Below are 26,038 nucleotides of genomic sequence, written 5' to 3'. Positions count from 1 at the left end.
ATTAAGCAAATATTTGCTCAGCATCTTCTTTCTCCCAAAGGTTATTTTGGATAACAGAGTGCAGCAGTAGTGCCAGCAATGGAGAGTACTTAAGGTTACACAAAGGAAATTATCCAACATAGTCATTTATGCTGCATATGATGGAAAACACCAGAGAGAAAAGATATGGAGTAATAGGTGCTTTCATATAAGTTTTCCCATAGTTGAATGTTGTACACAATTTTAAGTTGCTGACTGTATGTAGAAAGTATATCATAGACTGGAAGTAACATGTAGATATTTTCTCTATGAAACCCAACCAACTGGAACAACAATTTTGGTACCTAAGACACACAAAATTACAAAGAAACCCAGAAGCATTAACCCCACTTTATGCTGAAAGAATTTTAAGAACTCATATGGATATATGTTACTAATTTTACAAAGTGATTGGTCAATCGGTACTGTGTCTTTCTCTCTCTCCGTTTCATCTAAAGTTTCTCCAGCTTGTCTGGGTTGTTTATTCCTGTAATTTTTAGAATCTGGCGTATTAATAACAAGAATTCTTTTTGGTTGAATGAGGGACTGGATGATTAAAATAATGTTGTTTAGTGTTTAAACTTCCGGCAACCAAATAGACTGGAAAACGAATAGAACCATGCAGCGATCTGTTGAAGAGTATAGTCAACGCATGGTGGCGATGCAGGCTAAGACTTTAAAAATGAACCGGGAAAGGAGATTTAGAAGAAAAAAAAATGCTTCTTCAGACCCGAGGCAGAAAAGACCTTAGGCAGAGCGCAGATTTTTGAGTCTCCAGAGAATGCTGCTGATCTACACTTGAGAACAGGCTATTAACTGACAAGTCTACCGCTGTCTGGATGCCCTTGTATCCTGGGTGCAGAAGGAAAGATGAAGATTGGAAGGGAACACAGCCAAAGGCAAGTTCTGTTGATCTTTCTCTTGCTGGGAGTGGTTGGGGCGGTCTGGGAACCCCGCCATTACTTTGTGATGGAGGAAACATCCAGCGGCACTGTTTTAGCAGATCTAGTCCAGGACCTAGGGCTGGGAGCTGCCGAGCTGGCTGCTCGAGGAGCCCAGGTAGTCTCTGAGGAAAATGAATTACGCTTGCAGCTTGATCTACAGACTGGGAAGCTAATCTTAAATGAAAAACTGGACCGGGAGGAGCTGTGCGGCCCCACTGAGCCCTGTGTCATTCATTTCCAAGTGTTACTGAAAATGCCACTGGAAATATTTCAAGCCGAACTACAAATAGGAGACATTAATGATCATTCTCCCGAGTTTCCTGAAAGAGAAATGACCGTGAAAATCATAGAGAATAGCCCGGTTGGCACTGCATTTCTACTCAAGACCGCGCAGGATTTGGATGTGGGAGATAACAGCATTCAGAACTATACCATTGGTACCAATCCTCATTTCCATGTCTCCATCCGCAACCGAGGTGATGGGAGAAAATACCCAGAGCTAGTGCTGGATAAAGAGCTTGATCGCGAGGAGCAGACAGATTTCAGATTAACTCTGACAGCACTGGATGGCGGTTCTCCGCCCAGGACTGGCACCTCGCAAATCCGGATTATTGTCTTGGATGTCAATGATAATGCCCCTGAGTTTGCACAGGCTTTCTACAGGGTGCAAATTCTAGAGGACAGTCCCTTGGGTTCCCTGGTTGCTAAGGTCTCTGCTAAGGATTTAGACACTGGGACAAACGGAGAGGTATCATACGCTCTTTTTCACAGTTCTCAGGAAATGAGCAAAACTTTTGAGCTAAACGCCCTGTCAGGAGAAGTTCATCTAATTAAAGCTCTGGACTTTGAGACAATATCTTCATATGAACTAGACATAGAGGCATCCGATGGTGGGGGAGTTACTGGAAAATGCTCTGTTTCTATTCAGGTGGTGGATGTCAATGATAATTACCCAGAAATAATTATATCATCGCTAATCAATCCCCTCCCAGAAAATTCACCAGAGATAGAGGTGGCTCTGTTTCGGGTTCGAGATCGAGACTCTGGAGAAAATGGAAGGACAGTTTGTTCCATCCAAGATGGTGTTCCCTTTACACTGGAACCTTCCGTCGAGAATTTCTATAGACTGATGACAGACGGAACTTTGGACAGAGAGATCAAAGCTGAGTACAATATCACCATCTCCGTCACCGACCTGGGCACACCCAGCCTCACAACCCAGCACACCATAACAGTGCAGGTGTCTGACATCAACGACAACGCCCCCGCCTTCACCCAAACCTCCTACACCATGTTCATCCGCGAGAACAACAGCCCCGCCCTGCACATAGGCACCATCAGTGCCACAGACTCAGACTCAGGCTCCAATGCCCACATCGCCTACTCGCTGCTGTCAGCTGAGAACCCACAGCTGGCCCTCACCTCGTTCATCTCCATTAACGCAGACAACGGGCAGCTGTTCGCACTCAGGGCACTGGACTATGAGGCTCTGCAGACCTTCGAGTTCCACGTGGGCGCCACAGACCGAGGCTCTCCTGCGCTCAGCAGCCAGGCTCTGGTGCACGTGGTGGTGCTGGACGACAATGACAATGCACCCTTCGTTCTCTACCCGATGCAGAATTCCTCTGCACCCTGCACAGAACTGCTGCCCAGAGCAGCGGAGCCTGGCTACCTGGTCACCAAGGTGGTGGCTGTGGATCGCGACTCTGGCCAGAATGCCTGGCTGTCCTTCCAGCTGCTCAAGGCCACGGAGCCCGGGCTGTTCAGCGTGTGGGCGCACAATGGCGAGGTGTGCACCACCAGGCTGCTGAGCGAGCGCGATGTGCCCAAGCACAGGCTGGTGCTGCTGGTCAAGGACAATGGCGACCCTCCGCGCTCTGCCAGCGTCACTCTGCACGTGCTAGTGGTGGATGGCTTCTCTCAGCCCTACCTGCCTCTGCCTGAGGTGAGGCATGACCCTTCACAGGAAGACGACTTGCTCACACTGTACCTGGTCATAGCCTTGGCTTCTGTGTCTTCTCTCTTCCTTTTGTCTATGCTGCTCTTTGTGGGGGTGAGGCTGTGCAGGAGGGCCAGGGAGGGCACTCTGGGTGTGTGCTCAATGGCTGAGGGACACTTTCCTGGACACCTAGTGGATATCAGCGGGGCCGGGACCCTGTCCCAGAGCTACCAGTATGAGGTGTGTCTTACGGGAGATTCTCAGAGTAATGAGTTCAAATTCTTGAAGCCTGTATTTTCCGGTATTGCAGACCAAAACTATGGTAGGCAACTAGGAGATAACCCGTTCTCCCCAAGTATTTTAGGCATGTGAAACTTCGCATTTTGCTCTCTGTATTATTCTCTCGCTTTTGCTTTTGCATTTTCTTTTCAAATCTGGTGGTAATGTTTATTTGTATGTGTTTTTCGTTTTCTCTATTAGTTTGCATAATACTATTATTGTTGCTTGTTTATCGGCTTGTTTACTGTTTAAGTATTTTTTTCAAATGTTGTTACTGAACATTTTACATCAGGACACTTCATGTTCCTGATTGAATTTGCCACAATCTCTCCTAAAGAATGTGTATCTTCTGCAATGAATAAAATTCTAATTATGAAAGTCTATTTCCTGACCTACAGGGATGGATTAGTTTATAGAGTGCTTGTATAGTTTGCTGGAGGCCTTAGGTTGGATCCCCCTGTAAATACAGCACCTGGAGGTGGAGGCACACTATCAGGAATTCAAGGGCATCTTCTTCTACATAGAGAAGGCAAGCCCAGCCTGGACTATGCGATGAACAAAATGGATTAAGTCTCAAAAACTAAAAATATAATCCTAGTGTGTGATCCCATAGAAGAACATGATTTCTTTTAAATAATCCTTCATCTTATTAAGTACTTAGTTTTATTATTTGCATGGCTATGACTTAGGTAGCCTCATTTGTGTTTTCTTTGGAAGCAGTTCATAATCGTTATCTTTCAGATTCCCAAATTATGCTTTCTATTCTCCAACACTGTAAATATCATCTTATGAAAAACCAGACACACACCATTCTTTCTCTCCTAAATTAACATTGAAAGGGGTAAAAGTCTCTTCATTATCTTTAGCTGATGGGAGCACTTGGCATGTTACTGATGACATAAAATAAATAAGCTCCAGGAAGATGTGTGTGTGTGTGTGTGTGTGTGTGTGTGTGTGTGCTGTTATCACTTATTATAGAGGGGAAATCCTGATGTAAACCCCAAATTCCAGCCTCAGGGTAGCTTCTGGTGGTATAGAATGTCATATTTACATGTTTTGCATAGTGATATTGCTCCAATTGACAAGGAATTTGGAAGAAAAGGCATTACATAGAATTAACATTAGTTAACTAAACAAATTTTAGTAAGGATATCTTGATGTAGTATTGAATGATTCAGAAAAATTATTCAGGAAAAAAAAACCAATGTTTTCCCCAAAGATGTTCAGTCCTGATCCCTAGAACTTGTGAATATTACTTTATATTGTAGAGATAAAACACAAACAAAATTAAGGTTATTAATAAGCTAAACTTAAAACAGAGTGTATATTCTAGATCATTTTAGTGAGTCTGAAAGAAACAGTGAAAGACTTTAAAAGCAAGGGTGAATCTATCTGGAGATGAAGAATAGCCAGGGATAGTGGCGCATGCCTTTAGTCCCACACTTTGGAGCCAGAGACAAGCAGATCTCTGTGAGTTCAAGGCCAGCTGCTCTACATAGTGAGTTCCAGAACAGCTAGAGCTACATAGTGAGACCCTGTCTTGAAAAAACATGAGAGAGAGGTGGAGGGGACAAAGACATTCCCTAGGACTGTAGGTACATCTTAAGGCTCAGTGTTTCAACCTGCCATATTCTGATGCTCATACAAATTTTGAACTTTCTAGTAAACTCCCAGAGTGGAATAAGTCACTTCCTTGTGGTATGGTTTCTCTTTCTCCAGTTGATGCCTGAGGATGCAGCTGCTGAAAAGACGTAAATATATGGAAGTGGAGCCAGGCAGTGGTGGCGCACCCTTTGATGCCAGCACTCAGGAGGCAGAGGCAGGCAGATCTTTAAGTTTCAGTCCAGCCTGGTCTACAGAGTGAGTTCCAGTACAGTCAGGGCTACACAGATAAACTCTGTTTTGGAGAAAAGTATGGATTTTTAATTGGGTGGTGGTCAGGCACAGAAGAAATTGCAGACACAGAAAATTTCTTTGTATAGAATTGGTAGAAATGTGATCTTAAAAAGTCTGCCAGTAAAGACACACGAGGAAGTGAGGCACATGGTGCTAATAGAACACACTGGCTTATAGAACTTATTATTTAGAGCAACTATGGGGAGAAATCTGGACGTTAAAGTTACTATTAGTAGGAGTCCAGGCAAGGAAAATATTATTAAAAACTGGAGGAAGTTAACACTTTTTTTAATGCAGTTTCAGAGAACTTACTGAATCATGACTTACATTATATGAGGAAAAGAACTCATGCATTTGGACATTTGGTAGAAGAGATTTCTAGGAAAACTGTCAGAAGTACAACTTGATTTCTTATCACTGATTATAATAAAATATCAGATGAAAAAAACCAAGATATACCCATAACCTGATGACTGGAGGGAAACTCTCATTCTAATGAGGAAATTCACTGGCAGGATGCACATGTAGGAGAGAAGTCATAGGTGCAACTGGGAAACCTTTCACTAGTGCCTGGTGTAAAGTCAGAGTTAAAAATAGAGAAGAGAGTTACAGGGAGGTAATAATACAGAAGCCTCTTTGAAGGGCCAAACACATTTTCTATTAGCACGTTTTCAATGAATTTTTTTCTCATGTATCTAGACAGGTATAATATGATGTTAATTGCAGTAATCATATAACATACTCTCTAACAGAACTTTCAGAAGTTGGTCCCATCTTTCCATTCTCCATTGTGCCTGCCCCAATACCAAGTATTGTTTTCTTCAGGTTATTGTCATTAACAACCAATCTATAGGAGTAGTTCTTGTCCTTTGGAAGCAATGATGACAAATTTTTAAATGATGTTGATTTGAATAGAAAACAAGAGAGGGAAGTTTATTACTGATATATTTAGATTTGGACTTTCTCTTAATTAGTCTAAACATACTTGGATCAACCCTATCAGCTTTCTCATATGTTGAGATGTTTTGAAGCAGGCCCAGAGATTCAAACTTGTTAGGTCAGTTCATTCAAGTTCCCATTGTCTCATAAGTTAGTGGCAATCACTTTTCCCTCTTCTATTTTATAACGGTTTGTACAAGGCATTTGCAATTGTTTGAATGAAAATTGTCTCTCTTAAGCTAATATATTTGAGTACTTGATCCCCAGTTGCTGGATCTGTTTGGGGAGGCAATACAGGTCTGCTAGAGAAAGCATCTCACTGCAGGTGGGCTTCCAAAGTTCATAGCATTACTCTATATCTGGATTCTTCTCTTCCCTTGGTGTTTGTGACTGAAGATGTGATCTGTCAGCCTTTTGCTCTGTTGCCTGCTGCTGTACCTAACCAAACGTTGTATATTCTTCCTCTGGAAATGTAAGCAAAAATAAACTCTTTCTTCCTTCAGTCTCATTTGGTCATGGTATTTTATTGCAGCAATAGAATAACTAACAAAGGTTTTATTTTTTTCTTTTATTTTGGTGGCTTTGACAAAATTGGCCATTAAAAATCACCCATGGGTAAAAATTATTTTGTTTGGGAAGACTGCACTGCAAATTCAATTTGATATTCCACAATTACACTTGTCTATTTTTTGTTGGTAACTTGTTTTCTTCTTATTTAGATTTAAAAAATCTCAAAATTTATCTAAGCTATGGAATTTTTGAAGGTCATTATTTAAAATATTAATTTATATTGTGTAAGCTATTTTTATGTTCTAAGCTATACAATAATACTCTTTTTATTCTAGATATTGGTAATAAGTCTTTTCTCTCCCCTTCTTATAAGCATTAGTGTGAGAGTATCAACTTCATTAATTTCTTAAAAAAAAAAAAAAAAAAAAACAAGCCAGCACTGTCTTTGATACATTACCTATGACTTTCTATTTTCTGTTTCCTTGAATTCTATTATTTTATCATTTCTGTTACCTCCTTTGGATTTAGCTCTCTATTTTGGTACTTTCTTATTTACTCTATAACTTACTTTTAAAATTTAAATCAAAGTACATAAAATATGAATGAAACTGTACCCTTTTCTCTGTATGGTACTTAAAATAGAGCTAATGAAGTTCTATACTTTATATTTTATGAACATTCTATTTGAATTTATAATTTTCATCCTCTTTGACAGGTATGCTATTTTGAAGTTTCTATCTTAATTTCAAAGTGCTTTGAGGATGCTATTTTATTGTTCCTCCTTTTTTCGTTTGAGAATATATTCTGTATAAGTGTAGACCTGGATACTTACTGAATTCTTTTATTTAATGAACCCAGTGTTCTGAAGTATATTGGTAAAAATTCTCATGTCCATTTGAAAGGAGTATAGTCTATAGTTTATAGAAGTGAAGATTTGTAAATATTATCTAAATGTTCAAAAATGCTTATAAATTATTTATGCATAATTCTTCTATATTTCATAATTTACTAACAGAAATGTGTTAATTTTATCAAATATTATTGTGTATTTCTTTGTCTATTTCTTTTTCAAATATAGCATTTTTAAACTTTGTTAGCTTTTAAGCTGTTATTTGATTCACACAGGTAGGGTTTTTTGCTGTGATAACTTGGCATTTGTCATTGTTAAATGTACCTCTCTCAGTTTCTAGTTAATATTTGTCTGATATACACATCTCATAGTTATCTTTTTTGAGATATGATGATCATTTCTTTACTAAATTACACATAAATGGGAGCATAATGGGCTAAGCTGTCAGGCATTTTCAACTGTGGTCCAAACTTAGCCTGGTACTATCTAAGAAGAGGATATCTGAGGGATACTGAAGAGAAAAGCAAGAGATGGGTGGGGGAGGAGAGAAGACTTGGGCACATAGAGTGTGGTGGAAAGAAAGGCTGATGTCTGAAGGTCAGGACAAATGGAATCGCAGAGGAATCCAGAAATGGAACAAAGAAGGCAAGAGGGTCAAGAATAGGCATCATGGGAATTCGTATGGAGTTTGAACAATGGAAAAGAAATTAGAAGAGCTATTTCTGGAGATATGGAACTGTTGATCCAGGAAGGAGAAAGGGGGTAGCAGCTCTGGGCAGGTCCAGAGCATGGGTTTAGGGGAAGACAGCATACTCATCTTTTCTTACTCCAAAGCTAGACACTGAGGGGCCTCCCACCACTAGTCCATTAGCAGAGGCTCACTCTGATGTCCCACTACCCTAGTTTACTTCTCTGCAGCTATGCTTAAACACTTGTGAATAGCAACTTGGGAAGAAAAGAGTTTATTCTAGCTCCTGGGTCATAACCCAACATTAAGACAAAACAGGGAAGGAATCTGGCAGCAAGTATTGAAGCAGACACCACAGAAGAACACTGCTTACTGACTTTTGCTTGCTCAGCTATTTTCTTATATAACCTAGACTAACCAGTCCAGGCATGGCAACATCTCCTGTTTCACATAACAATGAAGAAAATGTTTAACAGATGTGTGCCCAGGCCAATTCGACAGAGGCTATCTCTCAGTATAGGCTCCAGGGACGTTAGTGTTTCAAGTTGACGACTATATGCTGACGCTTGGGATCAGCTACATCCTCCTCTTTACAGCACAATCTCCTTGTTGTCCTCTTCTTCCTCATCAGCAGGTTCACCACTTTCTAAGACCCATCTCAACATTCAGCAGTTTCTTTATCTTTTTCCTGAGACATTGTCTCCTCCTCCAAACTTTTTCTTTCTTTCTGGTTTGTCTTCTTCTCATTTAGGTCCTTGGCATTCACTGTACCCACTGCTTCCATGCTCTCCTATAACATTGTTCTGGGGCTGCAGATGGACTAGGGTTGGTGGAGAAGTGGGTTCCTAGAGCTCAGATGAAGAGATTCCCAGACAGTGGAGAACTGCCATGGCTAGAACCTGGCCTGATCGTTTCTAGGAAAAATGCTTCCCTTGGAGATATGGCAGAGGTATAGGGAGTTAGAGAAGAGTAAGTACAGATGAGAGGTATGTAGGCCTACAGTCATCTGAAGGGCAGACAGAAAGATAAAGAGTGCAATAGCTGGTGATCCCAGTTTTCAGTTGCTAGGTCCTAGGCTTTCTGCCCTAGTGCCAATCACTCCACCTCATAGTTCTTATAACTACAGTCAGTTTTACATTATACACCTTTTGTATAATGCTATATGCAACTTACACTTTATAGTTAATGTAAATACTTTATAAACAACAGAGTTGGGTTTTGGAGGGTTTTCCCCAACATTATTAGCTATCTTAAAAATGAAAAATCCATTCAATTTATATGTACTATACAATTCTTCTATGGCTGTAGATATTTGGTTTTGTATTCAAATAATCTGTTTTCAGTCCTTTGTTTATAATTTTGTTTCATTTTGCTCATGGATTTTTAATATTTTATTTATACCTCCAGTTGCCTTTAGCTGTGATATTTTCTCTAGAAAGTGATCAAGATAGTCATTTCTTGTTCAAAGTCCTTAATGATCAAGAAAATGCAAATCAAAACAACTCTGAGATTCCACCTTACATCAATCAGAATGGCTAAGATCAAAACCTAAGGTGACAGCACATGTTGGTGAGGATGTGAAGAAAGAGAAACATTGCTTTATTGCTGGTGGAATTGTAAACTGGTGCAACCACTCTGGAAATTGATATGGAGACTCCTCAGAAAATTGGAAATAGATCTACCTGAATATCCAGCTATACCACTCTTGGGCATATACCCAAAAGATTCCCCACCATACCAGAGGAACACATGTTCCACTATGTTCATAGCTGCCTTGTTTGTGATAACCAGAAGTTAGAAACAACCCAGATGTTCCACAACAGAATAATGTATACAGAAAATGTGGTTCATTTACACAATGGAATACTACTCAGATGTTAAGAATTAGGACATCCTGAGTTTTGCAGGCAAATGGATAAAAGTAGAAATATCATCCTGAGTGAGGTAACTCTGACACAAAATGACATGCATGGCATGTACTCACCAATAAGTGGATATTGGCCAAGAAAAGTACAGAATACCAAGAATAGAGTCCACAGAACTCAAAAAGGTTAACAAACTGAAGGGCCCAAGTGAGAATGCCTCACTTCAACTTGGGAGGGAGAAGAAATCAATCACAAGCTACAGGGGGATGGAGGGAACTGGATGGGAAAGGGTACAGGGAAGGGAAGATGGGAACACAATCAGGTATTGGTAGGGGAAAGGGCTGAAGTCCTGAGGGCCGGCAGAAAGAATGAAAACAGGAAACCTCAGGTGGTAGGAGGTGGAGAGGTCCCTTTAGAATGTGCCAGAGATCTGGGATGTGAGAGGCTCTCAGGACTCAAAGGGAGGGACCTTAGATGAAATGCCTACAATAGGGAGTGGAAACTTGTAGAGCCAACCTCCGGCAGAAAGACAGGGCATCAAGTGGAGGGAAGGTGTTGCCATCCCACACTCAAAAACTGACCCAGATTTGTTCCTATATGAAAGAAACGCAAGGACAGAAATGGAGAAGAACCTGCGGTAAAGGATATCCAGGGACAGGCCCAAATTGGGACCCAGCTCAAGTGGAGGCCCCAAGGTCTGACATTATTAATGAGGCTATGGTGTGTTCACAAAAAAGGGTCTATCATATCTCGCTTCCTGAAAGACCCGACAAACACCTGAAAGAGTCAAATACAGATATTTGCACCCAACCAATGGACAAAAGCTTCTTACCCCTGTGGTTGAATTAGGGAAAATCTGGAAGAAGCTGAGGAGGAGGGCAACCCTGTAGGAAGACCAGCAATCTCAACTATCCTGGACCCTTGAGATCTCTCAGACACTGGACCACCAACCAGGCAACATAGACCAGCTGATATGAGGCCCCAAACACATATACAGAAGAGAAATTCTGGGTCTCAGTTCACTCAAAGAAGATGCACCTAACTCTCAAAACACTGGAGACCCCAGGGAGTGGGGAGGTCTAGGGGGGTGAGGTGGGTGGTGAAGATGTCTTCATAGAGACAGGGTGGGGGAAGGGAGAGAAGATACAGGATGAGAACAGTCAGAGGGTGGAACAAGAGGGGGATAAAATCTGGAGTGTAAAAAATATTTAAATAAAATTTAAATAATAATAATAATAACAATAATAATAGTAATAGTAATAGATAGTCATTTATTATCACAATCTACCTTAAGCTGACATTAAACTAATTCATATAAAATACAAAATACTTTTAAGTATTTGATTCTCATCTATTTTGCTATGGCACAAAAGATTAGAGAAGATGTATTTGAGAATTCATATAGTAAGGTATGAATATAATCGAATTAGAAAATTCTCAAAAACACTTTTGTATCATCAATATACAGTATATTTTAACTGCAATGAAATAAAATATATTAAAGAAAAGAAATAGGCTTTAAACTAAACTCCAAATCAAAATTTTCACTAGAGAACTCATACTGGAAAGAAAAAGTTTAAAAAAAAAAAAAGCCCTAAATGTGAGAACACATTCAGTGAGTTCTCAGTTAAGACATATATGGGATAACACACTGGACATAAACTACATTAATATGAGATATATAGGGAAGATTTCAAATGTTCCTTGAATCTAAAGAGTCATGGAAAGTACACATTGGAGACAGAGTCTATGAGAATACTAAATGTAGAAAGCTTTAATTCTTCATCAACCACTGTACATGTAACAAGTACAGTGGAGAAAATTCTCATGAATATAAGAATAGTTGATATTTGCTTTAACAATTTGGATGCCAGTTAAACTCTTGAGTGTAAAAATTGTGAGAAAACCTTTATTTGTTAAATATTTAGGGCATGCAAAGGTGAGAACTCATATTGAATTTCAAACATGAATATAATACAATATGAGAAGGTTGCTATTGCTTTTATTTCTAATGTGCATGTAGGAATGGTCATTGAGGAGAAGACTTATGTATATAAAAATCTTTGCTTAATCCTTAAAATTTACACAACAAATAAGAAAAAGGAACGAGTTCTATATTTATAAGAAATGTAGCATCTGATTTTTCCATTCATAACTATATGGATACAAAAAATCTCTATGATTTGAACAAAGTGACAAATCTTCCAATTATTCTTTATATTTTACTATGCATTGTATATTATATATTTTGCTGTATTTATTGGAGAGAACCCATATATAATGGTTAACTTCTAAAGTCAACTTGACTGAAATAAGGGATATATAAAGATATGATAAAGCATTATTTCATGTTATATCTGTTTCTGAAAAAAAGAGAATTTGAACCACCAATCCAGATGGAGTAGGTTCACTCTCACCCAAGGGAACCTGGTACCAACAATTTTCTGCATCTGGGGCATCAACTTTCTCTTGCCTCTGAATAACAAAACTCTAGCTTTTAGGCTCCAGGAACTACAAAAGCCAACTCATATTAGCTGGTTTTCTAGATTCTATGTAGTATATTGTGGGACTTCTCAATATCCACAATCATGTGAAATAAATTGTTTCTTCCTAAATCGTCTTTCTTTTTATTTAAATGTATTTCTTGCCTGTTTGTATGTGCCTATATGCTTCTTGCTTGCATTTATGCATTTCTGTGCACCATATTCGGGGCTTGGTGCTCACAGAGGCCAAATGAAGGAATCAGATCTCATGGAACTGAAATTACAGATGGTTGTAAGCTGCCATGTAGGTGCTGCGAATAGAACCCAGATCCACTGAAAGAGAAGACAGTACACCTAACCATTAATCAAGCTCCCCAGACACTCACTCTGCTTCTTAATAGAGAGAAGTAACTTGAAGAAACCTGAAAAAATTATTCAGCTGCATCTCCTCCATAATGAAATACAAGAACTCACACTAGACAAAAATGATTTTAATATAAGGAAAGTTCATATATATACATATATGTGTGTGTGCCTGTGTGTGTGTGTGTGTGTGTGTGTGTGTACGCACACACAGAGAGAGATACTAATGAGAACTCATACAAACACAAAATTTAAGTAGGCATTAAAATATTCTTATTCTTTATTCAGAGAGTAAATACAGAACAAATACATGTCAAAATTGTAGGAAATATTTTAGTTTTGCTTTCAAAGATGTATGAAAAAGTCACACTAGACAGAAATACAATAAATACTCTCAATTTGGGAAAACCTTCAAGTGCATTTCTTCTTGTATGACAAAAGGAGGAAATTTATTTTGGAAGAGAAATCTTCTAAGTGCAAGTATACAAGTACTAGGAAAAGAACATTTCAGGATCTCTTTCTATATTTTTACTACATACTTCTTAAAACTAAGATACATGTTCTGGGAATTACTGAATATATGAGTAATAATTCTGCTATAAGAGACTGGGAAATGGTTCAGCACTGTCCCAAATCACAAATAAAGTGGAGAGGCCTGCTGGACCAGAGGTCAGGTAAGTCACATATTCTCAGACCTACACCAATAACTTGCTGCCTGCTTACCTTATTCCCATTCCTCCTTCCACTCCTCAAGTCTGTGTCCCAGCCCCTAATTTGTTTAGTGACCCCATGCTTGACCAGAGAATTCCTGTCTGCAGAACCCCAGGTAGGCTACCTGCCCATGGACAACTTCTACTCTATGAGTAGCCCCCACCATATTGAAACCCCATTATCACCCCTCATTGGACTATTCCAGATCCCAATACAGGCAGAGACACCAGCTAAACCATAGGCCATGATGACCACCCCATCTTTGGTGGAGACCCTCTACTCAACCACAAGACAACAACATATCTGATAGAGGGCTAATATGCAAAATATATAAAGAACTCAGAAAACTAGACATCAACAAACCAAATAACCCAATTAAAAATAATGTACAGATCTAAACAGACAAATGTCAATAGAAGAAACTGGACTGAAGTGTCTGAGAAACACTTAAAGAAAAGGTTCAGCATCCTTAGTCACCAAGGAAGTGCAAATAAAACTACTTTGAGATTCCATCTTATATCTGTCCAAATGGCTAAAATCAATAACACATGTGACAGTTCAAGCTGGGAAGTATGTGGACCATTGGAAACATTCCTCCATTGCTGGAGGGAATGTAAACTTGTACAGCTATAGACACTTGGTTTTTTACAAAGAAACCAAAACCATACAATGGAAAAGGGAGAACATCTACAACAAATGGTGGTGGTCTAAATGGATGTCTACACATAAAGAATGCAAACAGATCCATATTTTAGCACCCTGTATAAAACTCAAGTCCAGTTAGATCAAAGACCACAATGTAAAGCTAGATACAATAAATCTAGAACAGAAAGTATGGAGGGGGGAATATCCTTGAACTCATTGGTACAGAGACAACTTCCAGAACAGAAGAATACCAATAGTTCAGGCATGAAGATCAACAAGTAATAAATGGAACCACATGAAACTGAAAAGCTTCTATAAGGCAAAGAACACTGTCAATGGAACAAAACAACAGCATACAGATTGGGAAAATATCTTCATCAACAGATCTTCATCTAACAGAGGGTTAATATCAAAAATATATAAAGAACTCAAGAAATGAGACACCAACAACCCAAATAACTCAATTTAAAAATGGGGTAGAAGGGCCAGAGAGATGGCTCAGTGGTTAAGAGTACTGACTGACTGCTCCTCTTCAAGGTCCTGAGTTCAATCCCCAGCAATTACATGTGGCTCACAACCATCTATAATGAAATCTGATGCATTCTTCTGGTGTCTGAAGACAGCTACAGTGTACTCATATAAATAATAATAAATAAATAATATTTTTAAAAATATTAGGTACAAGCCAAAGGGCCCAAGTAAGGACTTGGAATCCCACTTGGAAGGGAGAAGAAAGCAATCATAGGAGGTGGAGGGAGGGAGGGACCTGGGTGGAAAAGAGGACAGGGAAAGAAAGAGGGAAACATGATCAGGTATTGGGTGGGGGAACAGGACTGAAGCCCTGAGGGTCAGCAGAAAGAATAGAAGCAGGTAACCTCAGGAGGTAAAAGGTAGGGGCCCTCTAGAATGTACCAAACCTAGGAGGTCTCAGGACTCAAAGGGAGTGACCTTAGTTGAAATGCCCTACAGTGGGAACTTGTAGAGCCCACATCCAGTAGAAAGATCAAGTGGAGGAATGGGGTTGCCATCCCACAGTCAAAAACTCTGACCCATAATTGTTCCTGTCTGAAAGAACTGCAGAACAAAAATGGAGAAGATCCTGAGGAAAAGAAGACCCAGCAACAGGCCTAAAGTGGGATCTAGCTCAAGGGGAGGCCCCAAGTCCTGACACTATTAACTAAGGCTATGGTGTGCTCAAAAAGGGGGGCCTATTATGACTGCCCTCCAAAAGACCCAACAAGCAGCTGAAAGAGTCAGATGCAGATATTTACACCCAACCAATGGACAGAAGCTGCTGACCCCTGTGGTTGAACTAGGGAAAAGCTGGAATAAGCTGAGGAGGAGGGCAGCCCTAAAAGAAGATCAGCAGTCTCAACTAACCTGGACCCCCAAGATCTCTCAGAAACTGAGCCACCAACTAGGCAGCATACACCCGCTGATATGAGATCCCCAATACACATACAGCAGAGGACTGTTGGGTCTGGACTCAGTCATAGAAGATTCATCTAACCCTCAAGAGACTGGAGGCCCCAGGGAAGGGGGAGGTCTGGTGGGGTAGAGGTGAGTGCGGGGACATCCTAGTGGAGATTGGGGAGAAGAAGGTATGGGATGTGGAACAGTCAGAGGCTATGACTTTATCCCCAGTATGGGAATAAAGGCTGGATTGTAAAAAAAAAAAAAAAAAAAAAAAAGATTAAATAAAAAATAAATAAAAATTTAAAAAGAAACAAATGGACTATAAAGCTAAACAGAGAAGTCTCAAAAAAAGAATCTCTAATGGATAAGAAACACTTAAAAATGTTCAACATCCTTAGTCATCAGAGAAATTCAACACAAAATGACTCTGAGATTCCACCTTAAATCATCAGAATGACTAAGATTAAAAACTCAAAGGACAGGCACATGCTGTCGAGACTGGAACAAGGGGAGCACTCCTCCACTGCTGGTAGGCGTGCAAACTTATACAAGCAGTTTGGAAATCAAATTAGTGGCTTCTCAGAAGACTGGAAATAGTGCTACCTCAAGACCCAGCTATAAAATTTCTGGGCATATACACCCAAAAGCTGCTCCATCATACCAAAAGAACACTTGCTCAAATATGTTCTTAGCGACCTTATTCATAATAGCCAGAAACTGGAAAAAAGGTTAGATGTCTCTCAACTGAAGAATGGATATAGAAAATGTGGTATATCTACATGATGAAATACTACCCAGCCATTAAAAACAATGAAATCATGAATTTCACAGGGAAATGGATGGAACTAGAAAATATCATCCTGGGTGAGGTAACTCAGATCCGAAAGGACTTACAAGGTATTCACTCACTTTTTATCCTTGGGAATAGCTAGGTTCATTATTGGTGTACCATCAATAGACCCAACAGCCCCCTGCCCCAACAAGGGAGTTGAAAAACCATGAACAAAAAGAGAATATGTTGGATATGCTAGGAGAGTCAGAAATTCTATGACATGCCATCTCTGCTTTGGACCCAGAAAAGAGTTTGAGACTCTTCAAGGCTTCCAAGGCTTCTGGGAGTCCAAGGTCATTTGGAGCAGCATCCTCGGGGTACTGCTTTGTAGAACCTGATGTATATGGTGTGCTTTTCCCAATGCTTTTCCTATCTATACATTAAACTAATTCCTAGGCTAAAGTCTGACCCAAAACTTCTGACCAACTGAGACCAGAAAGTATGTTCCCTGAAATCTAGCTCAGATCTGTGGGCCTCAGACAACTGCTTGAGCTCCATCTCACCACTTCAATATAGGAACCAAAACCTAATGTCTTCTTTGGTCATTATGAGTCACTCAGCCACAGCCTCCAGAGTTTCCTCATTAGGGTCTGGGTCTGTCTTGAAGTGCCAAATAACAAGGGAGCACAAGGAAAGATGAGTGAATCTTTCTCAGAAAGTGAACAAAATAGATATTAGAGGTCAATAGAGGGAGAGAACTGGGTGAAAGGAGATGGTAAGGGGAATGGGACTGGGGTGGATCATATGTAGGGAGAGCAGGAGAGAGAGTGGAGAGATTGGTTGAATGAGGAGCAGTTTCTAAGATGTACCAGAGACCTGGAATGGAGAAAGGCCCCAGAGGGTATAAAGGGGCAACTCTAGCTAAATTCCTAGCAGTGGAGGAATATGAAAAAGGAAGTGGCTGCTTCCTGTAGCCAGGCAGTATTTCCAGAGGAAGAAAAAGGAAAAAAACAACCCACCCACAAAGCCTTTGACACAAAGTGCAGTCTGCGTACAAGATGTGCAGGAACAAAAGTAGAGCAGAGTCTGAGGAAATGACCAACCAATGACTGCCCCAAACTGAGACCCATACTATGAGCAAGAACAAATCCCTGACACTATTAATGACATTCTGTTAAGTTTACAGACAGGAACCTAACATAACTGTCCTCTGAGAGACTCCACACAACAGCCAGTGGAAATGGATGCAGAGGCTCACACCCAAACAGTAGACAGAGCTTGAGGAGCATTATGGAAGAGTTGGGAGAAAAACTACAGAACCTGAAGAGGACAGGGACTCCACAGGAAGACCAACAAAGTCAACAAAGCTAGATTCTTGTGGGCTCCCAGAGACTGAATCACCAACCAAAGACTGAGCATGTGATAGACCTAAGCCCCCTACACATATGTAGCAGTTGAGCAGCTTGGTTTTCATACAGGTCCCCCAAAAAACTGGAGCAGGGGTTGTCTCTGAGCCTGTTGTCTACCCACATATTTGTCTGGAACTTACCAAGGAGGTTAATCTGGCTATTTAGTAAATTACAGGGATCTATCTAATTCTGCCTCCTCAATGATGGGATCACAAGTGCCTCCATAACCACACTCAGATTTGTTTTTTTGAAATAGTGGTTTTAGCAATCAATTTCAGGTCCTCACGTTTATAAGGCAACCACTTTAGTCACTGAAATATCACCCCAGACCTTCTGTGTTGACATTTGAATACCAACCATTTCAATAGAGAAAAGAACAGAGGAGGTATGTTATAAACCTTGACATGAAACAAGTGAAAGATCTGTATGACAAAAACTTCAAGACTCTGAAGAAGGAAATGGAAGAAGACCTCAGAAAATGGAAAAATCTCCCATGCTCATGGATTGCCAGGATTAATATAGTTATAATGGCCATTTTGCCAAAAGCAATATACATATTCAACACAATACCCATCAAAATCCCACCTCAGTTCTTCATAGAGTTAGAAAGAAAAATTCTCAAATTCATCTTGAATAACAAAAAAATTAGGATAGCTAAAACTATTCTCAATAACAAAAGAAATTCTGGGGGAATCATTATCCCTGACCTCAAGAAATACTACAAAGCAATAGTGTTAAAAACTGCATGGTATTGGTACAGTGACAGGCAGGTGGATCAATGGAATAGGATCAAGGACCTCCACATAACGCCAGACACTCTGAAGCTAATAGAAAAGAAACTGGGGAAGACCCTTGAGGACATCGGTACAGGGGGAAAGTTTCTGAACAGAACACCAATAGCATATGCTCTAAGATCAAGAATAGACAAATGGGACCTCATAAAATTACAAAGTTTCTGTAAGGCAAAGGACACCATCAAAAGGACAAATTGGCAACCAACAAATTGGGAAAAGATCTTCACCAACCCTACATCAGATAGAGGGCTAATATCCAATATATACAAAGAACTCAAGAAGTTAGGCCCCAGAAAGCCAAATAACCCTATTAAAAATAGAGTACAGAGCTAAACAAAGAATTTTCACCTGAAGAACTTCGGATGACTGAGAAGCATCTTAAAAAATGCTCAACTTCATTAGTCATTAGGGAAATGCAAATCAAAACAACCCTGAGATTGCACCTTACACCAGTCAGAATGGCTAAGATTAAAAACTCAGGAGACAGCAGGTGTTGGCGAGGATGTGGAGAAAGAGGAACACTCCTCCACTGCTGGTGGGGTTGCAAATTGGTACAACCACTCGGGAAATCAGTCTGGCGGTTCCTCAGAAAACTGGGCACGTCACTTCCGGAGGATCCTGCTATACCACTCCTGGGCATATACCCAGAGGATTCCCCAGCAGGTAATAAGGATACATGTTCCACTATGTTCGTAGCAGCCCTATTTATAATAGCCAGAACCTGTAAAGAACCCAGATATCCCTCAATGGAAGAATGGATGCAAAAAAAAAATGTGGTATATCTACACAATGGAGTACTATTCAGCCATTAGAAACAACGAATTCATGAAATTCTTAGACAAATGGATGGAGCTGGAGAACATCATACTAAGTGAGGTAACCCAGTCTCAAAATATTAATCATGGTATGCACTCACTAATAAGTGGATATTAGCCTAGAAAATTTGAATACCCAAAACATAATCCACACATCAAATGATGTACAAGAAGAACGGAGGAGTGGCTTGGTTCTGGAAAGACTCGGTGTAGCAGTATAAGGCAAAACCAGAACAGGGAAGTGGGAAGGGGTAGATGGGAGAACAGGGGTAGGGAAGAGGGTTTATGTGACTTTCGGGGAGTGGGGTGCCAGAAAAGGGGAAAACATTTGAAATGTAAATAAAAATATATCGAATAAAAAATAAACCTTGGCATGTGCTGGGATGAGGGAGATGGAGAAGAGGAAGTAATTTTTGAGTTAGAATATATGGAAGCAAAAAGATTAAACAGTAGAAATTTGCAAGCAGCTTTATGGAGATTGGTCCTCAAATAAAAGGAACATTGAGTACTGAGGCAAGTATTCTTAGGATTTTGGCCAGTATTCAAAGAAAGTTAGAGTCCAGAAAACCAAATAATCCTATTAAAAATGGGGTACAGAGCTAAACAAAGAATTTTCCACTGAGAAGTATCGGATGGCTGAGAAGCACCTAAAGAAATGTTCAACATCCTTAGTCATCAGGGAAATGCCAAGCAAAACAACCCTGAAATTTTACCTCACACCAGTGAGAATGGCTAAGATCAAAAACTCAGGAGACAACAGGTGCTGGCAAGGATGTGCTGAAAGAGGAACAGTCCTCCACTCCTGGTGGAATTGCAAGCTGGTACAACCACTCTAGAATTCAGTCTGGCAGAAAACTGGGCATGATACTACCACAGGACCCTGCTATACCATTACTGGGAATATACCCAGAGGATTCCCCAGCATGTAATAAGGACACATACTCTACTATGTTCATAGCAGCCATATTTATAATAGCCAGAAGCAGGAAAGAACCCAGATGCCCCTCAATGGAGGAATGGATACAGAAAATGTGGTATATTTACACTATGGAATACTACTCAGCTATTAAAAACAATGAATTCATGAAATTCTTAAGAAAATGGATGGAACTAGAAAATAATCATCCTCAGTGAGGTCACCCAATCACAAAAGAACACACATGGTATGCACTCACTAATAAGTGAATATTATCCCAGAGGTTTGGAATATCCAAGACACATTTCACATATCAAATGATGCCCAAGAAGGAGGAAGAACAAAGTACGGATACTCTAGTCCTTCTTAGAAAGGGGAACAAAATATCCACAGAAGGAGAAACAGAGACAAAGTGTGGAGCAGAGTCTGAGAGAAAGACAATCTAGAGACTACACCACCTAGGGATCCATCCCATATAGTTACAAAGCCAAGACACTATTATCGATGTCCACAAGTGCTTGCTGACCAGACCTGGATATAGTTGTCACCTGGGAGGCTCTGCTAGTGCACGACAAATACAGAAGGGGACACTCTCAGCCAGCCATTGAACTGAGTACAGGGTCCCTAATTGAGGAGCTAGAGAAAGGACCCCAGGAGCTGAAGGGGTTTGTAGCACCATAGGAGGAACAGGAATATGAACCACCCAGTACTCCCAGAACTCCCAGGGAAAAAAAGCATCAACCAAAGAGTACACATGGAGTTACCCATGACTCCAGACACATAGGCAGCAGAGGATGGCCTTGGTAGACACCAACTGGAAGAGAGGCCCTTGGTCCTGGAAAGGCTCCATGCTGCAGTGTAGAGGAATACCAGGACAGGGAAGCTAGAGAGGATTGATTGGAGAACAGGGGGAACAGCTTATGGGATCTTCAGGGGGAAGACCAGGAAAGGAGCCAACATTTGAAATGTAAATAAAGAATATATCTAATAATAAAAAATAAAAAAATTAGGGCAATAGTATCCATTAAATATATAATTAGAATTTGAAAAAAAAAGAGCAGAGTCCTGAATACATACTGGCCAGCCAACAAACAGTACCTGCAGCCTCTCTAGCTTGATTGCTGCTGTCTTTAAGTAGATGGAGATAACAGGCTTAATATCAAGGGTCTCAATTCCCCAATAAAAAGACATAGACTAATATACGGGATACATAAGCAGGACCCAATGTTTTGCTGCATACAAGAAACCTACCTCAGTGACAAAGACAGTCACTATTTAAAAATCAAAGGTTGGAAAACAATTTTCCAAGGAAATGGTCCCAAGAAACAAGCTGGAATGGCCATTCTTATATCGGATAAAATTGACTTTCAACCAAAAGTTGTCAAAAAAGATAAGGAGGGACACTTCATACTGATCAAAGGAAAAGTCTACCAAGATGAACTCTTAATTCTGAACATCTGTGCTCCAAACACAAGGGCACCCACATTCATAAAAGAAACTTTACTAAAGCTCAAAGCACGCATTTCACCCCACACAATAATAGTGAAAGACTTTAACAACCAACTCTCAAAAATGGACAACTCACTGAATCAGAAGCTAAACAGAGATACAGTGAAACTAACTGAAGTTATGGACCAAATGGATCTAACAGATATTTATAGACCATTCCACCTTAAAGCACCTTCTCAGCACCTCATGGTACCATCTCAAAAATTGACCATATAATTGGTCACAAAACTTGCCTCAACAGATACAGAAATATTGAAATTTTCCCATGTATCTTATTGGATTACCACAGCCTAAGGCTGGTCTTAAGCTCAAACAAAAGCAATGGAAAACACACATACACATAGACCTTGAACAATACTCTTTTCAATGATGTCAAGGAAGAAATAAAGAAAGAAATTAAAGACTTTTTAGAATTTAATGAAAATGAAGACACATTATACAAAAATGTATGGGACACAATGAAAGCAGTGCTGAGAGGAAAACTCATAACTCTGAGTGCTTCCAAAAAGAAAATGGAGAGAGCTTACACTAACAGCTTGACAGTGCACTTGAAAGCTCTAGAACAAAAGGGAGCAAATACCCCCTAGAGGAGTAGACAGCAGGAAATAATCAAACTTAGGGCCTAAATCAACCAAACATAAACAAAAAGAACTATACAAAGAATCAAGGAGCTGGTTCTTTGAAAAAATCAACAAGATAGATAAACCCTTAGTCCGACTAATCAGAGGGCACAGAGACAGATACAAATTAATAAAATCAGAAATAAAAAGGGGAACAGTGTGGGGCGGCGGCGGCGGTAGCAGTGGCTGCTCCAGCTGAAGGGCCATCAGCGGTGGAACCAAGGCGACACAGGGTCCAGTTAGGCCCTGCGCCCACGACCACTGACCTTCGCTGACCAGCCGGGCGGCAAGCAACTGCGGTTCTGCGGAGCCTTTCGCTGCACGGAAGCCACTTCAGAACTCGGCTGCCCGCCAGTCAGGAGAGACTCACCGCCATCTTGATCCCGGGCTCCAGAGATCGGTCAGTCTGAGGTACACAAACATAATCCTAGGCCCAACACCGCAGGGGTCTGAGCCAGACGGGCGTTGGCCTGCACCCAGGCCCTGGGCTGTTCGAGTGGCCATCGGGGCGCCAACCCAGCCAGGAGTTTTTTTTTTTTTTTTTTTGCCCTGGCCGGTGCACGCGCCGCCATTTTGCCTACAGGAGCCAGAGTGCTCGGGAGGGCAGACACTGCTAACAAGCGTAGCCTGAGGCTAACAAAACGGGGGTCTAGGCCCCAAAAGGCACAGGACTGACCCCAAGAACTGGGCGGCTTGGTGGGCCATCTGTGTGTCAACCAGCCCAGGAGGTTATTAGCACAACAGACTCTCCCGGTGCTTTCGCGGAGCGCGGACGCGCACGCCCGCCATCCGGGTCACCTGGCGGACCCAAATAACAGACATAGCCCTAGGGGAACTTTGCTCGGACCTTGGCCTCCCAGGCGTTTGCCTGGACTCAGGGCCCAGGCGACAAGGCTAACCTAGTGTGCGCCAGCCCGGTTGGGGAAATCAGCTGCCCAGCGGAGTGAGCGGAGCACAGGGGAGGTCACAGCAACATTCACCTTCGGAGCTCCCTGGGGGTGCACACGGGTTCCACCTGGTCCACAGACACAATCTGGGGCAAGGCCTCAGGCAGAAGCCCCCAGCTCAACTCTCTCCGCTTCAGATCAGCCTGGGTGGCCGCCACATCTCCAGGTCCCTCAAGAGGCTAGTGGGGGCTTCTGGGCGGCCAGCTGGGAGAAGTCGGTGTGCTCCAATAAATCCTGCGGGCCCCAGCGGGAGCCTTCAGGTGCCTGCTTCGGGATCTGAACAGCCTGGACAACAGCACCCTGTCTATAGGCAGTGCAGAGTGTAAGCTGTGCACCAGAGGCCAACGGGGAAGGGGCAGCTTGCACTGGTGAGTCCAGCACTGACAAGACCAAGTAACACCAGTGAGAGCTAGATGGCAAAAGGCAAACGCAGAAACGTCACTAACAGAAATCAAGGCAATATGGCAACATCTGAACCAAATTCTCCTCTACCAGCAAGTCCTGGATACCCCATCACACCAGTAAAACAAGATTTGGATTTAAAATCACTGGTCATGATGCTGGTACAGGAACACATGAAGGACATTCAGGAGAAAATGGATCAAAAGTTAGAAGCCCTTGCAAGGGAAACACAAAAATCATTGAAAGAAATCCAGGAGAATACAAAAGCCAACAAGGAGGAAATGCAAAAAACACTTAAAGAAATACAGGAGAACTTTGCTCAACAGGCTGAGGTCATGAAAGACGAAACACAAAAATCTCTTAAAGAAATACAGGAGAACTTTGGTCAACAGGCTGAGCTCATGAAAGAGGAAACACAAAAATCTCTTAAAGAATTACAGGAAAACACAAACATGCAAGGGAAGGAGCTAAGCAAAACCATCCAGGATCTAAAATCAGAAGTAGAAACAACTAAGAAAACTCAAAGGGAGACAACTTTGGAGATAGAAAGCCTTGGGAAGAAATCAGGGGACAGAGATGCAAATATCAACAACAGAATACAAGAGATAGAAGAAAGAATCTCAGATGCTGAAGATTCCATAGAAACCATGGACTCAACAGTTAAAGAAAATGCAAAGTGCAAAAAGCTTGTAACCCAAAATATCCAGGAAATCCAGGACACAATGAGAAGACCAAACCTAAGGATTATAGGCATAGATGAGAGTGAAGATTTACAACTTAAAGGGCCAGCAAATATCTTCAATAAAATTATGGAAGAAAACTTCCCTAACCTAAAGAGAGAGATGCCCATGAATATACAAGAAGCCTACAGAACTCCAAACAGACTGGACCAGAACAGAAATACTTCCCGTCACATAATAATCAAAACACCAAATGTTCTAAACAAAGAAAGAATACTAAAGGCAGTAAGAGAAAAAGGCCAAGTAACATATAAAGGAAGACCTATCAGAATCACAGCAGACTTTTCACCTGAGACTATGAAGGCTAGAAGGTCCTGGGCAGATCTCATGCAGACTCTAAGAGAACACAAATGCCAACCAAAACTACTATATCCAGCAAAACTCTCAATCACCATAGATGGAGAAACTAAGATATTTCACGACAAAACCAAGTTCACCCAATATCTATCCACAAACCCAGCCCTAAAAAGGATAATAGGAGGACAACACCAATACAAGGAGGGAAACTCCACCCTGAAAAAAGCAAGATAGTAACCTTTCATCAAACCCAAAAGAAGTTAAGCAATCAAATTTAAAAAATAACTTCAAAAATGATAGGAAGTAACAATCACTATTCCTTAATATCTCTTAACATCAATGGACTCAATGCCCCAATAAAAAGACACAGACTAACTGACTGGATACGTAAACAGGACCCTACATTTTGCTGCTTACAGGAAACACACCTCAGGGTCAAAGACAAACACTACCTTAGAGTAAAAGGCTGGAAGACAATTCTACAAGCAAATGGTCTCAGGAAACAAGCTGGAGTAGCCATTTTAATATCAGATAAAATTGACTTTCAACCCAAAGTCATCAAAAGAGACTCTGAGGGACACTTCTTGCTGGTCAAAGGAAAAATACAACAAGAAGAACTCTCAATCCTGAACATCTATGCTCCAAATGCAAGGGCACCCTCTTTCATAAAAGAAACTTTATTAAAACTCAAAGCACACATTACACCTAACACAATAATTGTGGGTGACTTCAACACTGCACTTTCCTCAATGGACCGATCAGGAAAACAGAAACTAAACAAGGACACAATGAAACTAATTGAAGCTTTGGACCAATTAGACTTAACTGATATATATAGAACATTCTATCCTAAAACAAAAGAATATACCTTTTTTTCAGCACCTCATGGTACCTTCTCCAAAATCGACCATATAATTGGTCACAAGACAGACCTCAACAAATATAAAAAGATAGAACTAATCCCATGCCTCCTATCTGATCACTATGGAATAAAAGTGGTCTTTAATAGCAACAGAAACAACAGAAAACCCACATACACGTGGAAATTGAACAATACTCTACTCAATGACACCTTGGTCAAGGAAGAAATAAAGAAAGAAATTAAAGACTTTTTAGAACACAATGAAAATGAAAACACAACATACCCAAATCTATGGGACACAATGAAAGCAGTGCTAAGAGGAAAACTCATAGCCCTGAGTGCCTCCAAAAAGAAAATGGAGAGAGCATACATTACCAACTTAATGACACACCTGAAAGCCCTAGAACAA

General features: G+C 40.8%; 1 protein-coding gene across 1 annotated transcript; it reads left to right on the top strand.

Annotated features, from left to right (window-relative positions):
- Positions 1 to 760: 760 nt before the first annotated feature.
- Positions 761 to 3,409, top strand: LOC127663808 (protocadherin beta-15-like). Its single transcript, XM_052155550.1, has one exon. It carries the CDS (start codon positions 889 to 891, stop codon positions 3,271 to 3,273), a length of 2,385 nt encoding a protein of 794 aa, XP_052011510.1. The 5' UTR covers positions 761 to 888; the 3' UTR covers positions 3,274 to 3,409.
- Positions 3,410 to 26,038: the final 22,629 nt, after the last annotated feature.

Source organism: Apodemus sylvaticus, chromosome 13, assembly GCF_947179515.1.
Source record: "Apodemus sylvaticus chromosome 13, mApoSyl1.1, whole genome shotgun sequence".
NCBI classification, from domain to species: domain Eukaryota; kingdom Metazoa; phylum Chordata; class Mammalia; order Rodentia; family Muridae; genus Apodemus; species Apodemus sylvaticus.
The sequence above is the reverse complement of the archived record's forward strand: the minus strand, read 5'-3'. Positions and strand labels throughout refer to the sequence as shown.